At 36.9% G+C, this 23,312-nt stretch overlaps 2 protein-coding genes across 3 annotated transcripts in view; both read left to right on the top strand.

The window, feature by feature from the left end:
- Nucleotides 1–23,312, top strand: part of LOC307157382 (uncharacterized protein) — a 388,998-nt gene that overhangs the window by 55,101 nt on the left and 310,585 nt on the right. The gene's annotated exons all lie outside the window — the stretch shown is intronic.
- On the top strand, nt 973–19,851 carry LOC307157401 (uncharacterized protein). Of its 2 annotated transcripts, none has more exons than XM_079869327.1 (3): nt 973–1,040; nt 1,533–1,852; nt 17,865–19,851. In XM_079869327.1, the coding sequence occupies exons 2-3, from the start codon at nt 1,594–1,596 to the stop codon at nt 18,485–18,487; spliced, it is 882 nt and encodes a 293-aa protein (XP_079725453.1). In that variant the 5' UTR covers nt 973–1,040; nt 1,533–1,593; the 3' UTR covers nt 18,488–19,851. The 2 variants fall into 2 exon arrangements, with proteins under 2 accessions (XP_079725453.1, XP_079725454.1); XM_079869328.1 differs by having other exon boundaries at nt 984–1,201.

Raw genomic sequence — 23,312 nt, 5'->3', positions numbered from 1 at the left:
TGCGGTAAGGACACTTTTTAAGAAGATGACCCGAAAAACATAAAAAATAAACATGTTCCACAGATTAAAATCTTAACGACTACATTCTATTTTGTGTACATTTGTATATGTATTACAGACTGTGATGGTTAAAATATAAATTCATAGAGGTTGATTTTTTTTAAAATTGGGATAGTCAAAAGTGCCCGTAGTTGCAGAAACACCCACACACACACACACATATATATATATATATATATATATATATAATATATATATAATATATAATATAATATAATATATATATATATATATATATATATATATCTCCATCCATCCATCCATCCATCCAAGCACACATATATTATATATTTACAAACTTTTGTTAGATGTCATTAATCATGATTAATCTGACAACACTAAAATATATACTATTGTTCATTGTTAATTCATGTTTGTTTACAATAAATTAACTAATGTTTATAAAAAAAGTACATATTTAATTAACATAGATTAATAAGTACTGTAAAAGCAGTGATATTTTAGTGTTATTTATATACTATTATAGTTTTATTAATATTATGAATTAGCTTTTTTATATTTTCAGTTTTCATTTTAAATTACGTTTAATTTAGTAATTTTTTTATGTGCTGATGTCATTTTTATTCGTTTTTAAAAAATATTTCTATAGTTTATCTTTATTTTATTACAGTAAGTGATTTTAGTACTTCAGTTGTATTTCAATCAACAACAATAGTTTTAATAGTTTTAGTTTCAAGGTTTTTTTAAACAATAACAACTCAGTCTTAACTCTGTGTAAAGTCAAGTCACGTATTATTAACTTAGCATTGGGTTATTAAATGTATTTTACCAATATATTCAGCTCTGAATTTTGTCATCTTTTATAATAAAATAAAATAAAATAAAATCGATGTAAATTTCAATGCACTTTTGTCTTTGTAACCTGCAGCGTGTGAACAGGACTTTTAATTTGGTATCCGAGTGTGACGTCTTAAGGCGGCGCCGCGCTCCCGCATCTGTTGTGATTCGGCTGAAGAAAGGTTTGTGTTTTAAGGTGTTTAACGCGATATAAACCGTTTAATCGTCTTCAAGCGACGCCTACTGATTTAGGCATTATTCAGTTTAACAATGCATTGCTTTATCTAACATTTATTAACGTAGTGTGAGTAAAGTAACAATGAAAACTCGTGAATAACAAAAGGTGCGTTTCAATTCGGTCTCTGGCGAGCAGTGAATCAAATACTTTTTAAAAATGATTAAGTGATTCGAAGCTCTATATTTCTATTTATATCTCTATTTCTACAAATCAGTAAATAACTAAACTGCCTAATATATTAAGTGTCTTTATTATTCGCATTCTTTTATAAATTTGTAGTGCTAATTGTTTTGTTTGTGTGTAATCAGGCTCTGATTGCACACAAAATCTGACTGTCTCTCTTACTAGTTTGCTGAACTAGAGCAGATTGAGATGCTCACAGAGATTTTAGTTTGGATTTATTTTTCTTTCTGTTAATTATTCTCATTTTAAACAGGACAAACACACAGAAAAACTCCTGGTGAAGCAACTGAGGTCCACGTAACATTATTATAAAGATGGCGTTTATTAAAGAGGAGATTGAAGACATGAAGATTGAAGAAACATTTAGTGTGAAACAAGAAGATACTGAGGAACACACAAAGATGGAGTTTATTAAAGAGGAGAGTGAAGAGATGAAGATTGAAGAAACATTTAGTGTGAAACAAGAAGAAACCGAGGAACACACAAAGACGGAGTTTATTAAAGGTGAAAGTGAAGACATGAAGATTGAAAAAACATTTAGTGTGAAACATGAAGATACTGAGAAACAAACAGGTTAGTTTCATTTTCAAAGCTGAACTCACTCATTTGATCCTTATTAAAATGTCCAGCTCTACAGAAATAAGTAATATTTTTTTAGGGGTGCGCCGATCCGATACTGTATCAGTTTTGTTCCAATACTGCCATTTTTTTGCCAGATCAGGTATCGGCCAGACGAGACCGATCCAAATCCAATGTTGTGCGTACACTATTCCATGTTATTGTTAGACCACACAAAAGTAGGGGTGGGAATCTTTTACCATCTCACGATTCGATTCGATTCCGATTCTTGAGGCCACGATTCGATTCAAAATCGATTTTCGTTTCAAAAAGATTTTCGATTCAAAACAATTCGATTTTATTCATAATGATTTCTAATCAGGTTTCTGATCATGATCTACTCTCATCTGCTTTGCAATACAGAATGACAAACGGAGACATTAAAGTGTCTTTTTCACATTTATTAAGTTCAATTCTCAGGGAAGTGCCTTTTATCAAAAACATTGAAAAAATATTTTTACTTGGTACTTTTAAAGCAAAGTATTTATGATGACCCATAACGAACTTACTTCCAATACTTCCTATATTAATTGTATTAATAAAACAAATGGAAGTGATTTGGCAAGTCAACTGTAAGGTTACATTTGCCAGCATATGTCCCAACATTGCAAAGAACCAACAGGAAAATAAATGTGTGCCTGTACTAGCAGCATACTTGTAGTAAATTAATACAAACTTCAGCATATTCCGAATAATAGACTTCTAACCAACATCCTCTTGTTATTTCCAATGAGCAATATAAACCTTCAGACAAAAAAAAAAAACATTTTGCTGTAGCAAATTCACAAACAGTTTTCGTTCAAAAATATAGAATTATGTACCAGAAGCTATCATAACGTATAATGCTTGTGGACTTATGCATATTCTGAATAATTAGTAACATACAAAGTCGCTCTTGACTTATACACAACTAAATAATAAAGAGTTATGACTTGAAATGTTTGCTATATACCACAATCAAAAATAGCAAAGAAAGTGAATGAACATCTGCAGAGAGTAACTTACAGTCAAAATGTAACTTTTTGTGACTGGCATTGCACATATTGCATACAGATCAGATCGGTTTACACAGCATATTGATGTGAAAACTAAACAATACAGAAATTAGCTCTCATACAAAAAAATACTAAATAGATCACAATGAAATTGCCAATGTTCCATACGTTAGCTTTTAACGAAGACATTCTCTGGTGCCGTTCGTATTTGGCGCTCAGCCATCATGCGTCTGTTATGTGCGCGTCTCTGTTATGTGCACGCCACAGACTGTCCGCGCACTGCACGTCCGCTTCAGAGTTCCGCCTTTTGCGTTCCTTCAATGTTACGTTATTAGATTTTTTTTTTGTTTTTTTTTTGAAAATCGATTTTTGACATTTGTGAATCGATTCAGAATCGTCCACGTCCCGAATCGCGATTCATCTAAGAATCGAATTTTTTTTCCCCACCCCTACACAAAAGGCACAAAAACATTATGGGGCACCATAATGTTTTCGTACACTATATTCCAAGTTTTCTGAAGCCATTCCATAGTTGAATATGAGGTATAGATTAAGGCTGCACAATTAATGGAAGTGAAACCGCACGCGATTTGGCTAAAGGTGAAGTACAGCTCTGTGATCACTGGTCAGTAGTAAATGCTGCTCCATCTGAATGCCAGACACTCCAAATTTGCCCCACCACAGAAGTAGACAATACTCGTCATTCCAAAAAAATCCCTATGGGCATCATACTATCGCTGAAGCTGAATAAACAGCAGATTGAAACGCTTTGATTTTTAAAAATGTTGTCTTTTGTAAAAAAAATAAAAATAAATGCTTCTCATGTTTGGAAAGATATTTGATGCATATAAGCGATAGGGACGCTCCAATCAGGATTTTGGCAGCCGATACCAATTACTGATTTCTTGTCATGGTGATCGGCCGATCCCGATCACGACTTAATATAAGACAAAGATTAATACAACAAAAATGGAGCAGTCTGCTGCAGCCCACAAGGTTTATTTAAACATTGTCCAATAGTAAACTTTGGAGGACAAAATAAACATTTAATCGCCTTAAATGGGGAAGTCTGAGCAGGAAAAAAAATCAAAAACATTTAAACTCCTAAAAGAACAAATTGGAGTAGTTTGATGCAACTTATTAGCAGGGATGGGCATTTCAAGCAAAAATAATATTCCTAGATCACCGGGTATTATTCGAAAATCGCACCCCTCCCTACATAACGCATGTGAGAAAAGCGGACCGGTGTGACGCTTAAATATAACTTAAAAAACTTAAACATGCGTTTCATTAATATAATGTTCTTTTTTTATTTCATCTGTTGATTATAAGAAAAGGGAACTGCATGAGATGGGTAAGATGTGGGTCAGACATGATTTTGACCACTTAAGTTTTGTTTCTTTAAAGTGAATTTAGTTTTTAATAAATTGTATTTTAATTTCAATCAATGTTTCATGAACCAATTGCCTGGATTTAATAAATAAGCAAATATAGCAGACAATATAATCAGGACACGGAGGCACCGGCGCGTGAACCGTAGCGCGTCTCATAAATGAACCGAAATTCAGCGTATAAGCTACTTGCCTCTCAGACCTGAGAAATATGTTTAGAAAGCTTGAAATTTCTACTTTAAAAAAAAAAAAACAATTCAAATTGATAAGAAATGGGCTACTCTCTGCTAATCCGTATGACGTGTGCATTTCTCTCCATAGGCGCATTCACTACATGCTGGCGAGTCAGCATCAATAACAATTAAAACAATTAAAATGTAGTAAGCTGCATAAACATTACTTTTGCCGGTTCTTTGTGGCAAGAACTCAAGCATTTATGCATGTGCTTGAGATGCGGAATATAGGCAATACATTACGATAACGCTCATTATGGTTTCTCTCCCATGTATATTTAAGTAATTAAATTAATATAAATATGCGATTAGTCTAATGGCTTTAATGAACTACTAGTCGACTAGAAAATAACTTCTGCCGCGCACGGGCAGTCCAACTTATTTAACATTTTCTAACCAGCATGTCACTAAAGGCATTCTGAGCGAGCGGCACTGTGTGGACTGAGCGAGCGAAGCATAATCTTGAGAAAGGCGCTCTCGCTCTGGAGGACTCCACGTGAGATTTCTTGCAACATACACGGCAAATAGCTAATTTTTTTCATTGTTTCTCGAAACATAGTAATTTTACACCAGCGATGACATGGCTGCGTCACCAAATCATTTAAGTCCCCACGCATCATGTACCTCCTCACATTTTGACATCATCAAATTGTGATCGGTTTGTGAGATAGGCCAAGTTTAGTGAGTACCGGTCGAGTCATAAAATGTGATTATCAGCCGATAGCGATCTCCGGCCGATCGATCGGAGCATCTCTAATAAGCGACGTACACTCGCAGTGCATTCAGATGGAGCAGCATTTATGACTGATCACAGAGCCGTACGTCACTAACAAGCTGCGCATAAAAAAATAATCGCAGCCTTTGCAGTTTCATAATTGCAATGAGCCAAATCGTATCAAGCGCAATATCATGTTAATTGCAATTTAATTGTGCATAATATTTAAAGCTGCAGTCTGTAACTTTTTGTGTTAAAAATTATCCAAAATAAATTGAGCAAGTAACCAGCCAGTGTTCAAAACTATTTGCTTGCCTTAGCTCTATTCAAAATGGTAAGCTTGTTATAATGTTTTTAATTCCAGTGGTACTGGTGGATTTTTTTTCCCATAGTAATCGATTGTCGAGTTCAAGCGCATAGGTTTAGTACCTATGATCACGCGCGTGAACTCGGCAATCGATTACTATGGACTTCGACCGAAAACAGGATGTAAATACAGGTATGAGCGCTGGCTGAATAAACATAATTTGTATTCATATCTTTCACATCTACTGCAGTCAGATTCACACGCGTTCACTCTGAAGGAATCACTCACATTGGCTGTGCACTTGTAATGACACATCAAGGATGTTCAGAGGCTAAAAGCAGGTTTAAAACTTGCCCCATTGAAGTCAACAGGGTGCAAATTTTAAAAAGAGGATAACACGGTGTAGGCAACACCGATTTTTGTCGTTGTTCTCTGTATTGACAGCACTTCAAATGTACAAAAAAATGAGCTCAATGTTAAAATTGACCGGAGTTCTCCTTTAAGCAGGCTAAATTGTTCATTGCATTCATATTTTTTTTATGCTGTATTTTTCTTTTTTGTAAAGCATTTTTTATTGAGCACCAGTGATACAGGGCATGTACATATACATGAATACAAAAGGCAACAATTGTAGAAACAATGCTCATATTTTCTAATAGTAACACTAATTGCATTAGGTCACTAAGCCATAAAGATACTTTAGGTGGATTGTTTGACTTCCAGTGTAATAAAATCCTTCATGCTGTATTTTTCTAATTGCTTTTTAAAATTTATTAACTGAACTTTTCAACTCACTGTTGTTTGTTGACAGTGTACATTTAGGACCCCCAGAAGTCTAGGACCAGCACTGATCTCTGCACACATATTTCAAACTACTTAAAAAGATAATTAACTTTGCCATAAGTATATTGCAAAGTTCTTTTTTCTTGTCAACAAAGAACAGTGAGTTGAAACTTTGAGTAAATAAATACAACATATCAATAGGACATTGTATAAATGAAATGTAAAAAAAAAAAATTGCATAGTCGTCACTGTATGAATTACATATACATTGATTCTTATTAAAATTACTAATTTTATTCAGTGAAGAGCCGTGAATGATTATCTTGTTTTCTCTTGTTGTTTGATTATAGGGCACCTATTATGCAAAATTCACTTTTACATGACGTTTGAACATAAATGTGTGTTGGCAGTGTGTGTACACAACCACCCTATAATGATAAAAATCTGCCCAGTGCTTTTTTTTTTAATCCCCATAAATTTTAAGCACCGTCTCAGAACAAGCTGTCCACAGATTCAGGGCAATGTGACGTAAATTTGCACAAGCCCCGCTCAAAACTGTTGACCCGCCACAGCTTAGACCCACCCTGAGTGAGCTAAAAAAAAGTCCGCCATTGTTTCCACGCCGGAGCAGGAGCATCTAAAGCGATTGAGGTGTTTTGTTGTTGGATGTAAGAATGAACATAGCAGTCATCATTTACTCTCGTTGTTACTCGAGGATGGATCTTTAAGCAAACTTTGACAGCTCATTCAGTCGTTTTGCGGATCTAAAGTTAACTAGTTTATTAAGCACCCACTGAAAAGGTGTGTGTATATTTGTTTACTGTTAGTTCTAACCAGTGTTTTGTTTACTTCACTGTGTATGCTGATGATGATGAAAGGGAGAGAGAGAGTTTATGGATAAGACTTAACGTGCACTTCTTATTCAGGGTCCTCGTTGATCCTTAAAAAGTCTTTAAAAGTCTGAAATTAGATTTTTTAAATTTAAGGCCATAAAAAGTCTTAAAGTCTTATTTTTACTTATGAAAGGTCTTACATTTTAGATGACACTTTGACATATCTAAATGCTTTCCAAATTAAAACTATCTAATTGGCGTACGTATTATGTAAGGAATAACTGACGACATGCCGTTGAATTATTAGAAAAATAATGCACACCTGAGGTGGTAATGCGGTCACGGCGCGAAGCGGAGTGGCCGTTACACCTCGGGTGTGCATTATTTTTCTAATAATTCAACGGCCTGAAGTCAATTATTCCGCAAGTTACCACACCTCGGAACATTGTTCAGATTATGTATTTCAAGACGTTTGTAAAGGTTTTTGTCATTAAAACGCTCTTGTTTGTAGGACTAATTTCTTACGCATCTAATCCCATGCCTCCGTTGCTAATTCCAAAACGTCATTTTAGAGTTAGTAACGGAGGTTTGAGCCACTGATTGCAGACTAATGCTGGGGACACACGACTAGCTGACACATTCTCTGACTGTTCATCGACTGCAGCAGATTTTAAACACCGCCTTTGAACACAGACTGAACGCGCTGAACTGGTTAAAAAAAGTAGGGTAAGGTGAAAAAATCCATCTTATTTTCTCCTCCAACTTCAAAATCGTCCGACATCGTTGTTTTACTTATTTATTTATTATAAATGTCGTTTGGCTTAGTCTCTGTACATTTGCTTTGTAAACACTAGGTCGGCATGACCATTCAAGGTGATTACGTAATTCGTGGCAGATCGATAGTGCAAGACGAGCATTTGTAGTTATAGTATATAAATGTTTCTTACTTTTTTTTTTTTTTTTAAATGACCGATTGTTTCGCTAGATAAAACCCTTATTCTTCAGCTGGAATCATGTAGAGTCCTTTGAAGCTGCAATTTGGACCTTCAAACTAGTGGTCGACCGATATATCACCAAGGCCGATATATCGGCCGATATTTGGAATTGTTTAGATATCGGCATCGGCCGATAAATCTTTCCGTTTGGCCGATATATTTCAAAACAGTTTGTGACTGCATTAGCGCTTTTTTCCACTGACGCGAACAGAGCGAGCGTGAATGAACTGAATACACTCGCTCTGCTCCGCCCAGCACCGTAAGACAAGGCACTCAGAAGTGAAGCAGACATCTGACAGACACAGTAAATGACCATTCGCTTTCAAACCTGACGCTACATTGTGTTACACACAAAAACACTCCGGCGTGCAGAAGAGTCTATTGAAACAGTAACGTAATATGTCATATCCACAGCCCAGCTGTAGCTCCAGTGGGGGTCACAGATGTGATATAAACAAATTCAAACAAAACTGAAAACATTTTACCTCACAAACAGTCAAAAATCCTGTGACTGGCTGTTCCTCAGATACGCGCGTTGTTCTCGGGTTACATTTAAACTAGACGCTGTTTTCCAACGGACTCGCGTGCGCGGAAAAGCTGGGTCGCGTGCATTACAGATCAGTTGGTTGTGTGAGGTGGATGAGAGGAGAACACTATGTAATATTACATTTGAAAATAAATCCTTGATAATGTTATTCACTATCTACTGTATTTATTTATCCATGATTGGCGTAATATCGTGTGTAGTATACATTTTCATATGTTCATGTATGTCATGCAAATACATGTGACGGCTTGCAACGTTTTAAAGAAACAAACAAGCAAAACTAAACACATAAATCCTTATTATTTAAATATAGGACTTGAAGTAAAACAACCTTAAAAAAAGGTTGAACTATTTAAACTATTTTAAAGTAAATAGTTAAATATAAATCTCACATAGTTTATTTACACTATTGTAAGAAAAAATGATGTGGACATCGAAGATCTCAAAAATGAAGTTTATTACAGCTTAGCAGTGGCAAAGTACACAAAGCACCTTGGGTTCACCGGCGTCAGAATGAACCCCGAACATACCCAATCCTAAACCTTTTATCCTGGTCTTAATGTAAATGAAGTTGCTCTTCTTGCAACAGCTGTGGTCTGTATGTTAATGAAATTGAGACACCCCATGGTCCCTAGTGTCCCACAGAAGGTTCTATGTTATTCTTTCAAATAAGAACAGTCAAAGGTTAAAGTGATAAGATTGTTTGAAGTCCCTTTAATCAAGATGGTTGTTGGTTGCCCTCTGTGATACTATTTACTTATTACTGAGATTGAATGTAATTTTCTCTATATGATAATTAAACTCTTAAGTGAAGGAACATTTTGATATACATATATATATTGGAGTTGAAGTTTTTGGGAACAGAACATAATTTCTTACACTATGTTGTACATAAAATGTATGTAATCTCACATACTATTTTGTCATTAATTTATGAATATTGTTTAGATTGGTTCATTAATGATAAATGTTATTTGTAACCTGCAGTAAGCAGCAGTAATTATTTATGTGACTGAAAAAATGACTGTAAATATTAAGGCAGACAAGAAGTTGCACTAAAACTTTATTTATTGAAGTGTTACCTTACCTTTTTGTTTACATTTTAATTTCTTAGTAAATATTTTTTATTGCAAAAAGAATTTTGCATAAATAGTATGTACAATAAATGTTCATTTAGTTTCACCAATATTCTTTGTCTCTCATTTACTGTATTCACATGTATTGTATCGGCCTCATATCGGCCATTCGGCCAGATTTCTTTCTCAATATCGGCATCGGCCATTAAAAATCCCATATCGGTCGACCACTACTTCAAACCCTGTACCTTGTACCCTGGTTGTACCCCATTGAAGTCCACTATATGGAGTGTTTTACTCAAAAACCTTAAAGGTCCCATATTGTACATATTTCTGAAGTTTTATTTTAGGTTTCGATGTCCTTAAAACGCACTTTCACGCTTACAGTTAGTCCAAAATTCTGCAGCACGTCTTTTAACAGGAACCAAAAAGCGTGCTCCTATAACTCCAATTCTTGCCTCATTGCATTGGCTTCCTGTTCGTTTTAGGATTGACTTTAAGGTTTTATTGTTTGTTTTTAAAGCTGTGAATGGACTGGCCCGTACATATATCTCAGAGTTCATTCAAATTTATACGCCAGCGCGGACACTGAGGTCAGAGGGCCAGCTCCAGCTTGCGGTCCCCAAGTCAAGGCTTAAAACTCGGGGGGACAGGGCTTTTTCTGTGGTTGGACCTAAACTCTGGAATGTTCTGCCCCTACATATCCGAACTGCCCCTACAGTCGAGTGTTTTAAGGCTCGTCTAAAGACTCATTTTTATTCTTTGGCTTTTAACTCCGCGTGAGTTGTGTGGTCCTTTGTGGTGTTTATTCTTTTTATTTGTTATATTTTATATACATTTTTTTAAACCTGATGTTCTTATTTTGTTTTAATTATTTTATATTAATTGTTTGTATGTTCTGAGTCTTTTGTGCTGCACTTTGGGAACTTTGTGTTTGTAAAATGTGCTATAGAAATAAAGTGGATTGGATTAAGAATATATATTTGTGGTATAAGCACCAAAAACCATCTCAATATATATTTCTCCTTTCTCAGGATCTCTGCCAAGAACAGGTCAATTTTGCCCAGTCTATTTAATATTCATGAGCCTCTCGGCGCTCATCCACTTGTCCGTGCGACACTTCTGTCACGCCGCTCTCCACTATATTCCTATGGGTGACGTCAAGCGACTTTGACGCGCCCGCTAAGCATACCGGGAAGGCGGCGTTTCATTTGGAAAAATGCTGCGCATCAAAAAGCTGGCCGATGCCCATCTTTATGCAAATGAAGTACGTTGAACGCGACTATCCAATAGAAGTAGAGCATATGGAGACGGGGGGGAAGTCTCTCGCAGGTCCTCTGTTCTGATACGCAATATTTCCCGCTCGGTCAAAACCACGCCCATAGAGGTGAATACCCATCAACATACGAATGTGGGGAGGCGTCGCGACACCACGCGACAGTCGTGTTGGACAAGTGGATCAGCGCTCTCTCTTCTGATTGGCCTGTTATTTTCTGAGTGACCCACCATTGGTGGGGGTGGTGACTGAAGGCGGTGACTGAGTAGTTCTGACATCACATTTATACGGAAGTTACAACGGCTTGTGAAAAGGCACTGCTACTTTATGCAGACTGTGTACATTTGTCTGATTGACTGTTTTGAAACCTATATGGTAGTTTCACAGCCCCTAGACCTCTGTTATCATGAAAAAAGCCAGGAAATTCCATTTTTGACAATATGGGACCTTTAATTTCTTTTTGACTGAAGAAAGAAAGACATGAACATCTTGGATGACGTGAAGGCGAGTAAATGATCAGGAAATTTTAATTCTGAAGTGAACTAATCCTTTAATATTGTTTAATAGTAAGCGCTTGTACGTGTCTTACATATGTTGTTGAAGGTGAAAGTGGACCATAGAGAGGAAGAGGACAAAAAAAGTAGGTTCTTTTAAGGTGTTTTCACACCTAGTTTGTTTGAACCCTCCCAAATGCTCTCGGAGTGGTTCAGCATGTATATGTGAACAAACCAAGTGATCTCAGACCCCCCTAAAGGGACCAAAAAGTAAAGCGTACTCAGACCACCTCAGGGGGTGGTCTGATTACTGTTCGTTTGTGTGTCCGTTTGTGGTTCGATTTCCTTGTGATTATGTTGGTTCCGGTCCATTTTGCGTTTCGTTTCAACATATGTACTGCTTTTAAAAATATTGTGCTACAGTGTAGCCTATTCTAGGCAATTCTGGCACCTCCGTCCCAACATACTGTACAACACGAAATACATTAACTTCACATGTTAATGCAGCGGTAAAGTTACGCTCACGTGACACTGCAGTTATTCGCAGTCATGAACGTGTATAATTTGCATACATGCGTAAATAATTGCATAGCATAATGTTGCATAACATTTAATTCACATGCTGTTCTGAGGGCGTACACACAAAGCGCATACACTCTAGAAGCTTGCGGCGCGTGAGTACTGAGCTAAGTTATCTGTTGCGTCTTGTTGGGCTTAAACTGTCGAGAACACAAAAAAATACATAAACAGTCTGTTCTGGCTAAAGTGAAAGTAGACAGTTGGAATATCTTTATCCATCCTCTGTGAGCTCTTAAAGTGGCAGCAAACAAAAGTTGCGCTAGTCCTTAATTAACAACAAGAAATTGACAATTGAGAAAATCACTCACTGATCTTCACTGAAAACCTAAAGTAGCTTAAATAGGAATCAATGTATAATTTTTAAGTCTATGTATCATTTTATGTTTTACATGTTTATTAAATTTCGTATTTGAATGGTGCTGTTATATACGCCTTCTCTGGCTAAAAAATAAAGCACTGTTTATTTAATTTGTATAGTATGTTTTGTATTTGTAATGTGCAGCTTTGTTCTTATTTTTAATAACAAAGATAAAAATAAAAAACTAAACATGTTTGTAAAGAGAGGACAGAATAAACTTAGTAAACTGAAAACTACAATGTTTGAATACTCAAAAGACCCGTGACACTAATGTGGTTCCATGAAGTACAAGTCAAAACAGTGTAAAGGTCATGTAGGGATGATTGGCTGTGCTGTGTTGAGTTCAATGATTGGTGTTGATATGGGCAACCAATGGTTGTCTCAGTTTGGTTAGTGCTTTTGCCATCAGTCCATGTGACAAGGTTTTAGGTGCAAGAGATCTAACCTGAGAATGGTTCTCCATCGTGTTAGAAGCTGTGGATGAATGGTCACTGTTGCGGTCGGTGCACTGGTCACTATTTGAAGGCCTGGGTTCAGACAAATGACTCCCAATCTGATTAAATAAGAACATACACATTAGATCAGGGCAGAAACAACCAGTTACAAAGATAATCAACAGCAAATTGATCTGTAACTCTCTTTACAGTCATCGTTGTTACATGTGTTAAAGCATACAAAACACATTCCATTTGATTCCACACCAATCATCCATAATGAAGACAAACACACTATATTCATTTCATACTGGAGAAACATCAGGACATCCACACACACGTGACAAGTTTCACACCACATCAATGTCAGTACATTGGACAGGCTCTCATTACACACTCATGGAGTCCTCAATCAACGTCACAGTTTAAAAATGGAGACAAACTATAGAATGTAAATATAATATGATCAATGATGAAATAAAGATTTTTATCTTCGCCCACTACATGGTCTGTCTGTCTTTTTTCTGTTATATTTTGTTATCTTGCAAGGCTTAGTTTTTAAATAGGGGCATAAGTGTGGCTGTACTGCTCAGTCACTTGCAAAATTGTAATAACAACATGAAAAGAATCGTGATAAAATCATGACTTGTTATTTTCCTGAAAAAATCGTGATTTTTTTTGCCATATAGGCCACCCCTAAAACAGGGTATAACAGAAGAACAGCGTTACAATGCCACGTAAAATAATAAAAAAATAATAATAAAAAAGTACATGAGCACAACTGAGATCTTACAGTGTGAAATGACTTAGCGATGATCGTGATCGTACAGCAGGGCTCGACATTAAGCCTTTTCAACGTGCTTGCCCTTCGGACAAAAATAAATCTGTCATTCACTTGTCTGAGTAAAAAAAGTTGCTTGTCTGATTTTTTTTTTTTGTTAAATATAATTAATTCTGAGGCAATATTCTCATCAGTATTCAATCAAGTTATATATTTAAATACATATTTAAATCTGCATATTGTAATATCTGCACCTTTAGAGGGCATCCCCTCCCCCAATCTTAGTAAATGCATGCTTCATCTTTCATTTTAAATTCCTAAATCTGATCAATAAATTCAATTATTTATAATATTAAGACACTATAGGGCTGTTACCCTAGGTTGGGCTGATCAAATCATTTACACTGAAAAATTACAATAGCATTAAATAATTTTATGAAATTGTTTTAAATATATAAATAAGAAACGGAAAGAATGATGCTACTTTTAAATATAACACTAAACTGCCAGTAGGTGGTTGATGAGTTATATTAACCACCTACTGGTTAATGAGTGAGTCATTGATTCATTCGTTCAAACGGCTGATTCATTTAAAAAATGAGACAGATGTTTATGAATGGGTCAGTGACTCAACTGATTCATTCAAAATGCTGAATCATTCAGTAATGAAAACACGAGTGTTTCTGTGAGCTGTTATATAGTTCTGCTGTGATTTTTGTTTGGAACTATTTTCGCTGCTGAAATAGAACAAAAACAGACAATATTGCATCTAAAATGTAAGTGACTTAATTTGAACTGTTTGTAACTACTTGCTGGTTATTAAACAGTCCATGCTTCCAAAGTACTGATGTCCATTTTTTATTTATTGATCTGAGACCGTGAAAACTTGACACAAAAAGAAAAAAACCCATAATTTTACACACAATACACAAAACCAAACATGATATACAAAATATTAACACTTTTACCGTGTTTGCCTGGTAACCAGCAGTAGAATGGTCTGGAGCACTAACATGTGTATCGGAATTCACGTCTCACCATTCAATGATACTAACATGTCCAGGTGAAATAAATCAGCCAACAAAATTATGAAATTGGCACACCCACAGAAATACACATTTAGGGTGTATTCACAGCAGGAAAGTCCGATAGTTTACTTGCTTTGGTCCGGACCAAATACAATGTTGATTTTTTTTGTTTTTGTTTGGTACGGTTCGCTTTCACACTGCTCTTTTTGCAAGTGAACCACAATTTGTAAACAAAACCACACATGTGCTAAGGTCGTCCATTCATTGGACAGGAATTCTCAAGCAGGAAGTGCAAAAACAGAGTCAGCATGAAGATATTTCGTAATGCAATATTTGTTCTTTTACTGATTTGGTGGTGTTCTCTGCAAACGCAATATGAAGAAACTAATGAGCATCATATGACACAATGTCATCTATACCTATCATTCTTAAACGATCATTACATTATATGATCACGGTCCTATTCATGCAAATGCTTTTAAACCATTTAAGACAAAAGAGAACACTATGTCTGTGAATGTCCTGATGCACACACGACGTGCAGAAAGACGCGCTACAGTATCAGGTGCACAGACAGTGCGCCGGAATCGAATTCTCTTTCGCGCTTGAATGAACAATAAGTTAACACACACCATTATGCTAAAATGTCCGTTTTGTTAAGTATCCTCATAAGAGCAGTCAAATAAAGTCTTAAATGAATGTAAAGACTTGTTAAATGTAAATCAGGCAGCTTGTCTCTTCGGAGCTCCAGGTCAAACCACGACTAATTTTTGCAAATGTAGTAAACGCAACACTTTCACATAATGCAACTCCGACTACGGAAACCTGTTAACTCAAAGGGGCTGTGCTTTCTGCAATTGAAAAACAAACCGTACCAGAGTTCATTTGGAACCGTACCAAGACCACCTCTTAAGCTGGTTCTCGGTTCGGTTGTTTGGTCCGCACCCGTGTGCGATTGCTGTATTCACACCTGCCCAAAAGATCCACACCAAGGGGGGAAACGAACTTGAGTTCGATTCAGTCGAACCAAACAAGGCAGGTGTGAATACACCCTTAAATTATAAAGTAAAAAAATAAACATTAACCCCTGAAATCAACAATATGTCAATATGTCATAATTACAGCTGACCTACCAGCATCAGCTACACTGTTTATTAAACTGTTGTAGGAAATTAATGTCACATTTTCAATTGTGATGGTATTCAGGAAAAAGTATTGAGGTGGCTTAACATATGTTAAAAATATAAAAGCTCCACATTTAGATTTTTTATAGGCAGTATGTTGTTAACTGAGTGTAGATTTCTCCTCGAGAGGCTGCATGAGCCTCAACAGCGCAACCATGTTATCGCCAGTAATACATTTATTGTTCATCAATCGCAACTTAAATAAAAAATAAAATCAGAATCATTCTCTCGTTTTAGTGATTCCCTAGGTTTTTTGTTGTTGTTATTGACGTTCTAATCTACTTCTAAGCTACTTGAAATTAAAAAATTCTCTTTTACTTGTCCCTTCAAAAAATTGACTTGTCCCGGGCAAGTGTACAAGCATTAAAGGGGTCATATAATGCCATTTTTGTACAAGCTAATATGATTCTTCAGGGTGTAAATTAAAAGTTTGTAATATACTTTAATTAAAAATTCTCATTAGTATTGTAAGAAAACACTCATTTTACCTGGTCAAAAACAGCTCTGTTTTCAGCACGTCGTTTAAGTGCATGTGTCTTTAAATGATAATGAGCTTTGCTCACCCTGTCCCTCTGTTCTGTGTGTACACCGTTTCTAACACAATAACCATAACGCGTTGTTCATTATAAACGTGGGATTATGAATTATATTGAGAACGTCGTACATAGAAAACATGCCGTAATGTACCCTGAATGTAAACCTTAGCTGCATTCATCGTGAAGTGTGCAGCAAGTGATTTGCAAAGATTAATATAAAGATTAATATAAAGATTAATAAAACGTTACACTCACTTCAGTTCTTCTGGAGGTTCAGCAGGAACACGAATAGTTGGTACTGATCCTTTTTTCAGGAACAGCTTCTTAGCAAAACCAGCTTTATACTGATCCTCGTTTGTAAAGCAGTCTGGTGTGAAATGATTTGCGCAAACATGAAAGCATTGATGTTGATCGTGGGGAATATTCCCTTCGAAAACAAACCTCAGCCACTGCGTCTTCAGCTGTTCGGATTTAGGAACATCAAAATGATGCTGTGTTTGTAATTACACCCAAGAACAGAACACCACAATCGCTTAGAAGCCATTCTGCTCATATAGACAGTGCTCCAGTGAGTATCAACAATGATGCGCGGACTATGATGACAGACAGCTCGCTCACAAACGAGGGCGGGCCTGTGTTGAAACACTGCTGTCAATCAACAATCGTGGGAGGGGCGTCCGACCGTGTGATGTCACTAGGTCGAACGGCTTGATTTGAGGGGAAAACATATAAGGACATTAAAAAAAGAAACACTGGATGGATTTTTATCATTTCATGATGGTTGTGTACAGGCACTGCCAACACACATTTCAGTACAATCAACTTGTAAAAGTGCATGTACCATTATATGACCCCTTTAATGTCGAGTCCTGATACAGTCTGAAAAGCAACAATCGTAAAGGACTATTATAAATCGCACAGTGTGCACCCGGCTTTAGTGACAATAAAAACGACTGAGAGTAAATCCTTACGGGTGCGCCCGCACCATTCTCTTAAAATGCACGTAAATGCAGATTTTCCAGTGTCATGAAGTTTTCTCATTTCCGCTATTCCACCAAGTCATCAACCACATGTGCATTATAATGTATTAAGATAGAACTGTTAAACAGATTGTAAACTAAGGAAGACGGACGGTAGTGGTGAGTGCTCAGGCTCTGGCATTCTCAGTTCTGTCAATATAAAAGTCTGCCACCCCGTCAAAATTAAAAGTCCCACAGAACAACCAGAGAGGCAGGACTTTTGTGAAGGCATATGTCACTTCTGAGTTCATATTGGTGGTGCAAATGCAACTCTCCCAAGAAGAGTTTGGCACTGGTGTATAGGACCTAAATGTTATTAGTTATTAGTTGTAATGTTGTATGAGTCTAAATGTTTGTGCTTTGTGGCTTTAAACGGGGATTAACTTGTCTTTTTTTCCCTCAGACCTGATGCCATTGAAAGAGGAGAGTCAAGATCTGAATGAAATGGAAGGGAAAGATCAGTACAAGACACATCATGATTTCATAACTGAAGAAAAGTCTTTGAATTGCTCACAGACTGAAACAACTTCCTCTAAAAAAAGGGCTCGGAAGACAGGGACTATAGGTAATTTCACCTGCCAACTGTGTGGACTAAGTTTCAGAAAGCAGGGAAACCTTGAAGTCCACATGAGAGTTCACACTGGAAGGAAGCTTTACCCCTGCCAAGAGTGTGGAGTAATTTTCAGTCAACAAGGAACCCTTAACGTCCATATGAGAATTCACACTGGAGAGAAGCCTTTCACCTGCTCTCAGTGTGGAAATAGTTTCAGGCAAAAAGGAAACCTTAAAAACCACATGAGAATTCACACTGGAGAGAGCCCTTACACCTGCAAACACTGTGGAATGAGTTTCAGGCAAAAAGGAAACCTAATTTACCATTTGAGAGTTCACACTGGAGAGAAGCCTTACACCTGCCAACAGTGTGGAACAAGTTTCACTCAGAAAGGAAACCTTACAAAACACATGAGAGTTCACAACAGAAACAATCCTTTACATGCCAACGGTGTGGATGCCAAATCAATATGAAAACCTTTAAGGGGTCATGAACTGGATTATTTTACTGGATTATTCAAACATTTCATAATTTAGAAATAAAAGGCATTTTTCCTACCGTAATTTTAGCCTCCGATTTGAACGCTTTGTTTGAAGGGGCGTGTCTGCTGTGAGACTTCAGTCTAAACACCCACTGCTGTGTTTGGCTGCCTGTGATGAGCACTGAGCAAGTGACAAACTGTTGATCGCGTGAATGAAGAGATTCATAATTGCAATGCAATTTCTGTACTTTCACGATGTAAATACAGTAGGAGCTTCATTGTGCAGTGTAACAGCGTCATTGATTTCATAACGAGTTTTGGCAAGTGTCCAGATAAACTCGCGCTGTGTGTTTGACCGCTTGGGTGATTGGAAAGGGAGCGTTCTTTTATCGGTTTCTATATATAATTTAATCACTGTTTAAATAAGATTATTTTCATCCTGCTAAGAGAAACAATGTGAAGTTGATCTTTTAGTCACTGGCTTGATTTGCTGATGCATATTTAACCACTGTGGAAATTCAGTGGAAGCTAAAACCAGTTCACGTTATAACTAGATCCCACACAGAACACAAGTCTGTGCTGAAGAGTGAAAGGACTTAACATAACCCACTGCAATCCCCTGACTGTAAGTAATTAATAAATGTTTATTTACTTTTATAAACTTTAAAACATTGCTTTAACACTTGCATTTTTGTGCTTTTGAACACAGGCCTTTGTTTTTTCTACCCTACTGGTGAGGGTACAGACAGCTGTCTTCTCTGAAAGCCATTATTATTAATATTAAATAAACTGCAACATTTACTACTATATATATATATGACAAAAATATAACGTGCCACACAAACCTATTTTCCAAAAAAAAAGCAAATATATGTAAATAATAAAAATACATAAAGAAAATGTAATACTTAAATTAAAATAGCAATGTCAAAGAGTTATTCACCGGATACATTAAAGCTTATATTGTGTCTCCCCATCATCATCCTATACCCTCAATAAATGTCAGATATCTGCCCCACTTTATCCTATAGACCTCATTTTTATCAAGTAATCTGTATGCCATTCCTTCATGAGCGCAAACTTTGCCTAATTCTGTAACCCATTCTTGAAAAGATGGCGGACCTGGCAGCCGCCAGCTTCTCATTATAATTTGTCTCCCAATTATAATACTTATTTGAATCCATTCAGTTGTCTCTACAGCCGGGCTTAAAAAAGATGGGTCTCCAAGGACATATAAATCTGGACAAAATGGAAAGCAATGCTCTGACACCTCTTGAATATAGTTATGGACCTTAGACCAAAATTCTTGTATTTTAGAACAGGACCACAGAGCATGTATCAGGTCTCCGTCCTCTCTCTCACGTTGCCAGCATTTGGCCGAGTCCTTCAGGCCAAACCTAAATAACCTGCTCGGGTTCCAATAAAAACGATTCAATATTTTAAACTGTATAAGTCGTACTCCCAAATTCCTCAACATTACTTTACAATTTTTGCATATTTTCCACCAGAAGATAAAATATTATCTTCTGGTGGACCTTGACTACTAGAACCAAAAGTCCCACATAAGTGTCTCAGCTGTATCTCAAAAACTGCGTTTTATTAAGTCCAAATGCTTGGGTTAACTGGTTAAACGATTTCAAAATGTTATTCTCATAAACATCACCTAACTTCAAAATACCATTTGCTAACCAATCCTTCCACAGAAAGGTTGATTTCCCAATGCATAATTTGGGATTCATTCAGATACTTGAAGCTGTATTCAAAAAGGGGTTAAACTTAAATATTTTTGCTATTTTCTTCCAAACTATCTTGAGATGTGATATTATGGGATGAGACTTTACTGTTTGAGGTAATTTAGTCAATAAGCATTGTAGTGGTGGCAGCGGTAGCAGAATGGCTTGTTCAACATTAAACCAAGCGGGGGGCCCTCTCAGGTGGAAGGGACCAGTGAGCCAGATGTCTTAAACTGATGGCGTAATAATAAAATATAAGTTTAGGAAGACCCAACCCCCCTCTATCAACCGGCTGTTGCAATTTGCTCATATTTAACCGGGGGCGCTTCCCATTCCAAATAAATGACTTGGTTATCTTATCAAACTGTTTGAAATAATGCAGTAGAATTTCTACTGGGATTGATTGAAGTAAATAGTTAATTTTTGGAAGACAGTTCATTTTGAACACATTCTAAACTCTTTTACTTTTGAAAGAAAAAGTTTTATTTAAATGGCAAATAAGCCGAACTTAAGGTTGAATCTTAGGGCCCTTTCACACTTACTTTGTATGGTTTGGATTTTCTGTCTTTTCAGTTTGATCCGAATAAAAATTACAGGTGTGAAACCTCCCCCGGACCAAACAGATGAAATTTGGTCAGACGAAAAGAGTTAGTCTCGGTCCGGATCAAACTGAACAAAGGTTTGGTTTGTTTCTAGTGTGAAAGCATTTTCTGTATGGTTCGGACTTTAAGAGCATTTACAGGAAGTTCTGGTGGTTCCCACAGGATTGCTTGCAGTCTTCTCCTCTTTTCCTGCCGGCAACAATAAAATGTTTGCACAATGAGGACGTTCATTTGGCGAATTTGAACTAGCCTCGAGTATAGTTGGTGCTGCAGGTAGTAATGCTGTAATAATAACGATATGTGTCTGTTCATTCATTGTTGTCAAAGTTAGCCGCCGGAATTGACAACACGCTGACGTCTGACACACGTCCGTTTACAAACCAATTAATGTCAAGATGCAGCCCACATAGATGATGACGACAGGACGCAAGTATATGTCATGTTAAGTTCTTTAGTGCGCTTGCATAATTGCAATGTGAAACCAAACGAAAACTTACCGAATGGATCAAATGTATCAAAACATGAATTTTGGTTCGGACCTTTATGCAGACTTTCAGGTGTGAAAACGTCCTTACATTTAAGATGAAATCTTTTGTTTTTGTGAAGGAATAAGAGAATGTTGGAATAAGAGAATGTCCCTTTAGATTGTTTCTTCTTTGACTGATCAACTTTTTTTTTTGCTAGTTTGCTGAGATGGGAAGGTTTGTTCATGATTTTCTTTGTTCACGCTAAGTTGGCAACACTGATTGTGAGCGAGCGGCATGCAGTCATAAACTCATAAGCAGAGACACAGCTGAAGAAGAATTAGTTCCCATTGACGTTCCAATTTAAAGAAGCATTTCTATACGGTCTAATACTAGTATTTTAGTATTCTAATATCATTTTTAAAAATCTGAATAAAAAGGGCCGATACTTCAATTTAAGATCGATCCACCCATCCCTTGCAGGCTGTGCAGTTTAAGCCACCTGAGTAGTGCAGCAATTAAAGCATTATTCACAGAAGGAAAGCATTTTGAACTGGGAAATACCTTCAGTGAAGCCACACCTCTCTTCAGATTAATTTCTACACATGAACCATCAAGTCATTCTCGAGAGTCTGCAACTTTGGTTACAGTTTACCATCTTTCAGACCAAGTAAAATCTACTGAATGAGTTAAAAATTGTTGGTCATTCTCATTGTATAGCTGTGGTGTAGTGCATAAATTAGTTCAAACATTACAAGGAAACCATCAGCAAGTTTTTCGAGGCTGAGCACAATCTCACTTTCCAAGATGGAAAAAATGAAAATTAGCCCATGATTTGCTCACCCTGAAGCCATCCTAGGAGTATATGACATTCTTTCAGGCGGATACAATCGTCATAAAAAAAAATTCCTGGCTCTTCCAAGCTTGATAATGGGAGTGAATGGCTAGATGACTTTGGAAGTCCATCTAAGCGCATCTATTCATGATTAAAGTGCTCAACACGGCTCTGCAGGGGTTAATAAATGCCTTCTGAAGTGAAGAAGTTTGTGTAAGAAAAATATCCATAATATTTAAAACTTTATCGACTAAAATAACTAGCTTCTGGCAGACGGCAGAATGCATCGACTTGTGCCAAATGAGTAACACTTGAACTTGATGCACAACGTAATGACGAACGCAGTTGGCCAGGCCGTTGTGATCATCACGTTGTACATCAAGTTCAAGGGTTGCTGTTTTGGCGTAAGTCGATGCGTACGGCCTAAATATCTAACCGACTGTAGCTGTGGTTCACATGACTAATTGTAACAATTACTAGTAAACAAAGAAAGAAAAAACCCAAACGAAAAGCACCGAACAGGAGAGCGTAAAGCCGCTGTGTCTGTGCCTGGTGCCATGTTAACCGTGGGACCGGAAATAGATGCTACCTGGAGTTTTTTTCCCCCTACTTTTTTGGACACCAACAGCCAAAACTAGCTCTTCTGATTGGCCAAAAAGATCTCTGAATAGTGCCTCCCTCTACAGATGCATAAATCAATTTACTCCCACATTTTACATAGATATGTGGTGCAAAAGTGAGTGTTTGACACTTGCATTTGCTAGCGAAAAACTATGTTCGAGACTCGTAGCTGCAGATTCAAGCAGTTGTAGTTATGAAATAGTGTTTGTGCTAGAAAAATGTAAAAAAAAAAAAAAAAAAAAAATTGGGTAACACTTTCTATGAAGCCTGTGTTTACTCTTAATGCATTATAATACATACATATTTGTGGTTATAACTTTTAAGAGTACAATGCTATAAAGTTTTAGGTTCCACAAGGGAGGAGGCGGAAGGAAGACGGTTCCGGATGAAGCTGAGGGTTCGACTGGCAGAGGTGGAGTGAATAGCCCAGAAGCTGAATGCGGAGCAATGGGAACCTCTTGCCTAGATGGTGCTGGCGACCGGAGGACCCGAGTGGGTCCACACACTTGACTGGGGTAATAGATGTCGAGGGACTGTAGGGAACCAGCAGAGTCAGGCCTGA

The sequence above is a fragment of the Squalius cephalus genome (assembly GCF_949319135.1).
Source record: "Squalius cephalus genome assembly, chromosome: 4".
Taxonomy (NCBI): Eukaryota; Metazoa; Chordata; class Actinopteri; order Cypriniformes; family Leuciscidae; genus Squalius; species Squalius cephalus.
Note: the sequence above shows the minus strand (reverse complement) of the source record. Positions and strands in the feature narration are given on the sequence as shown.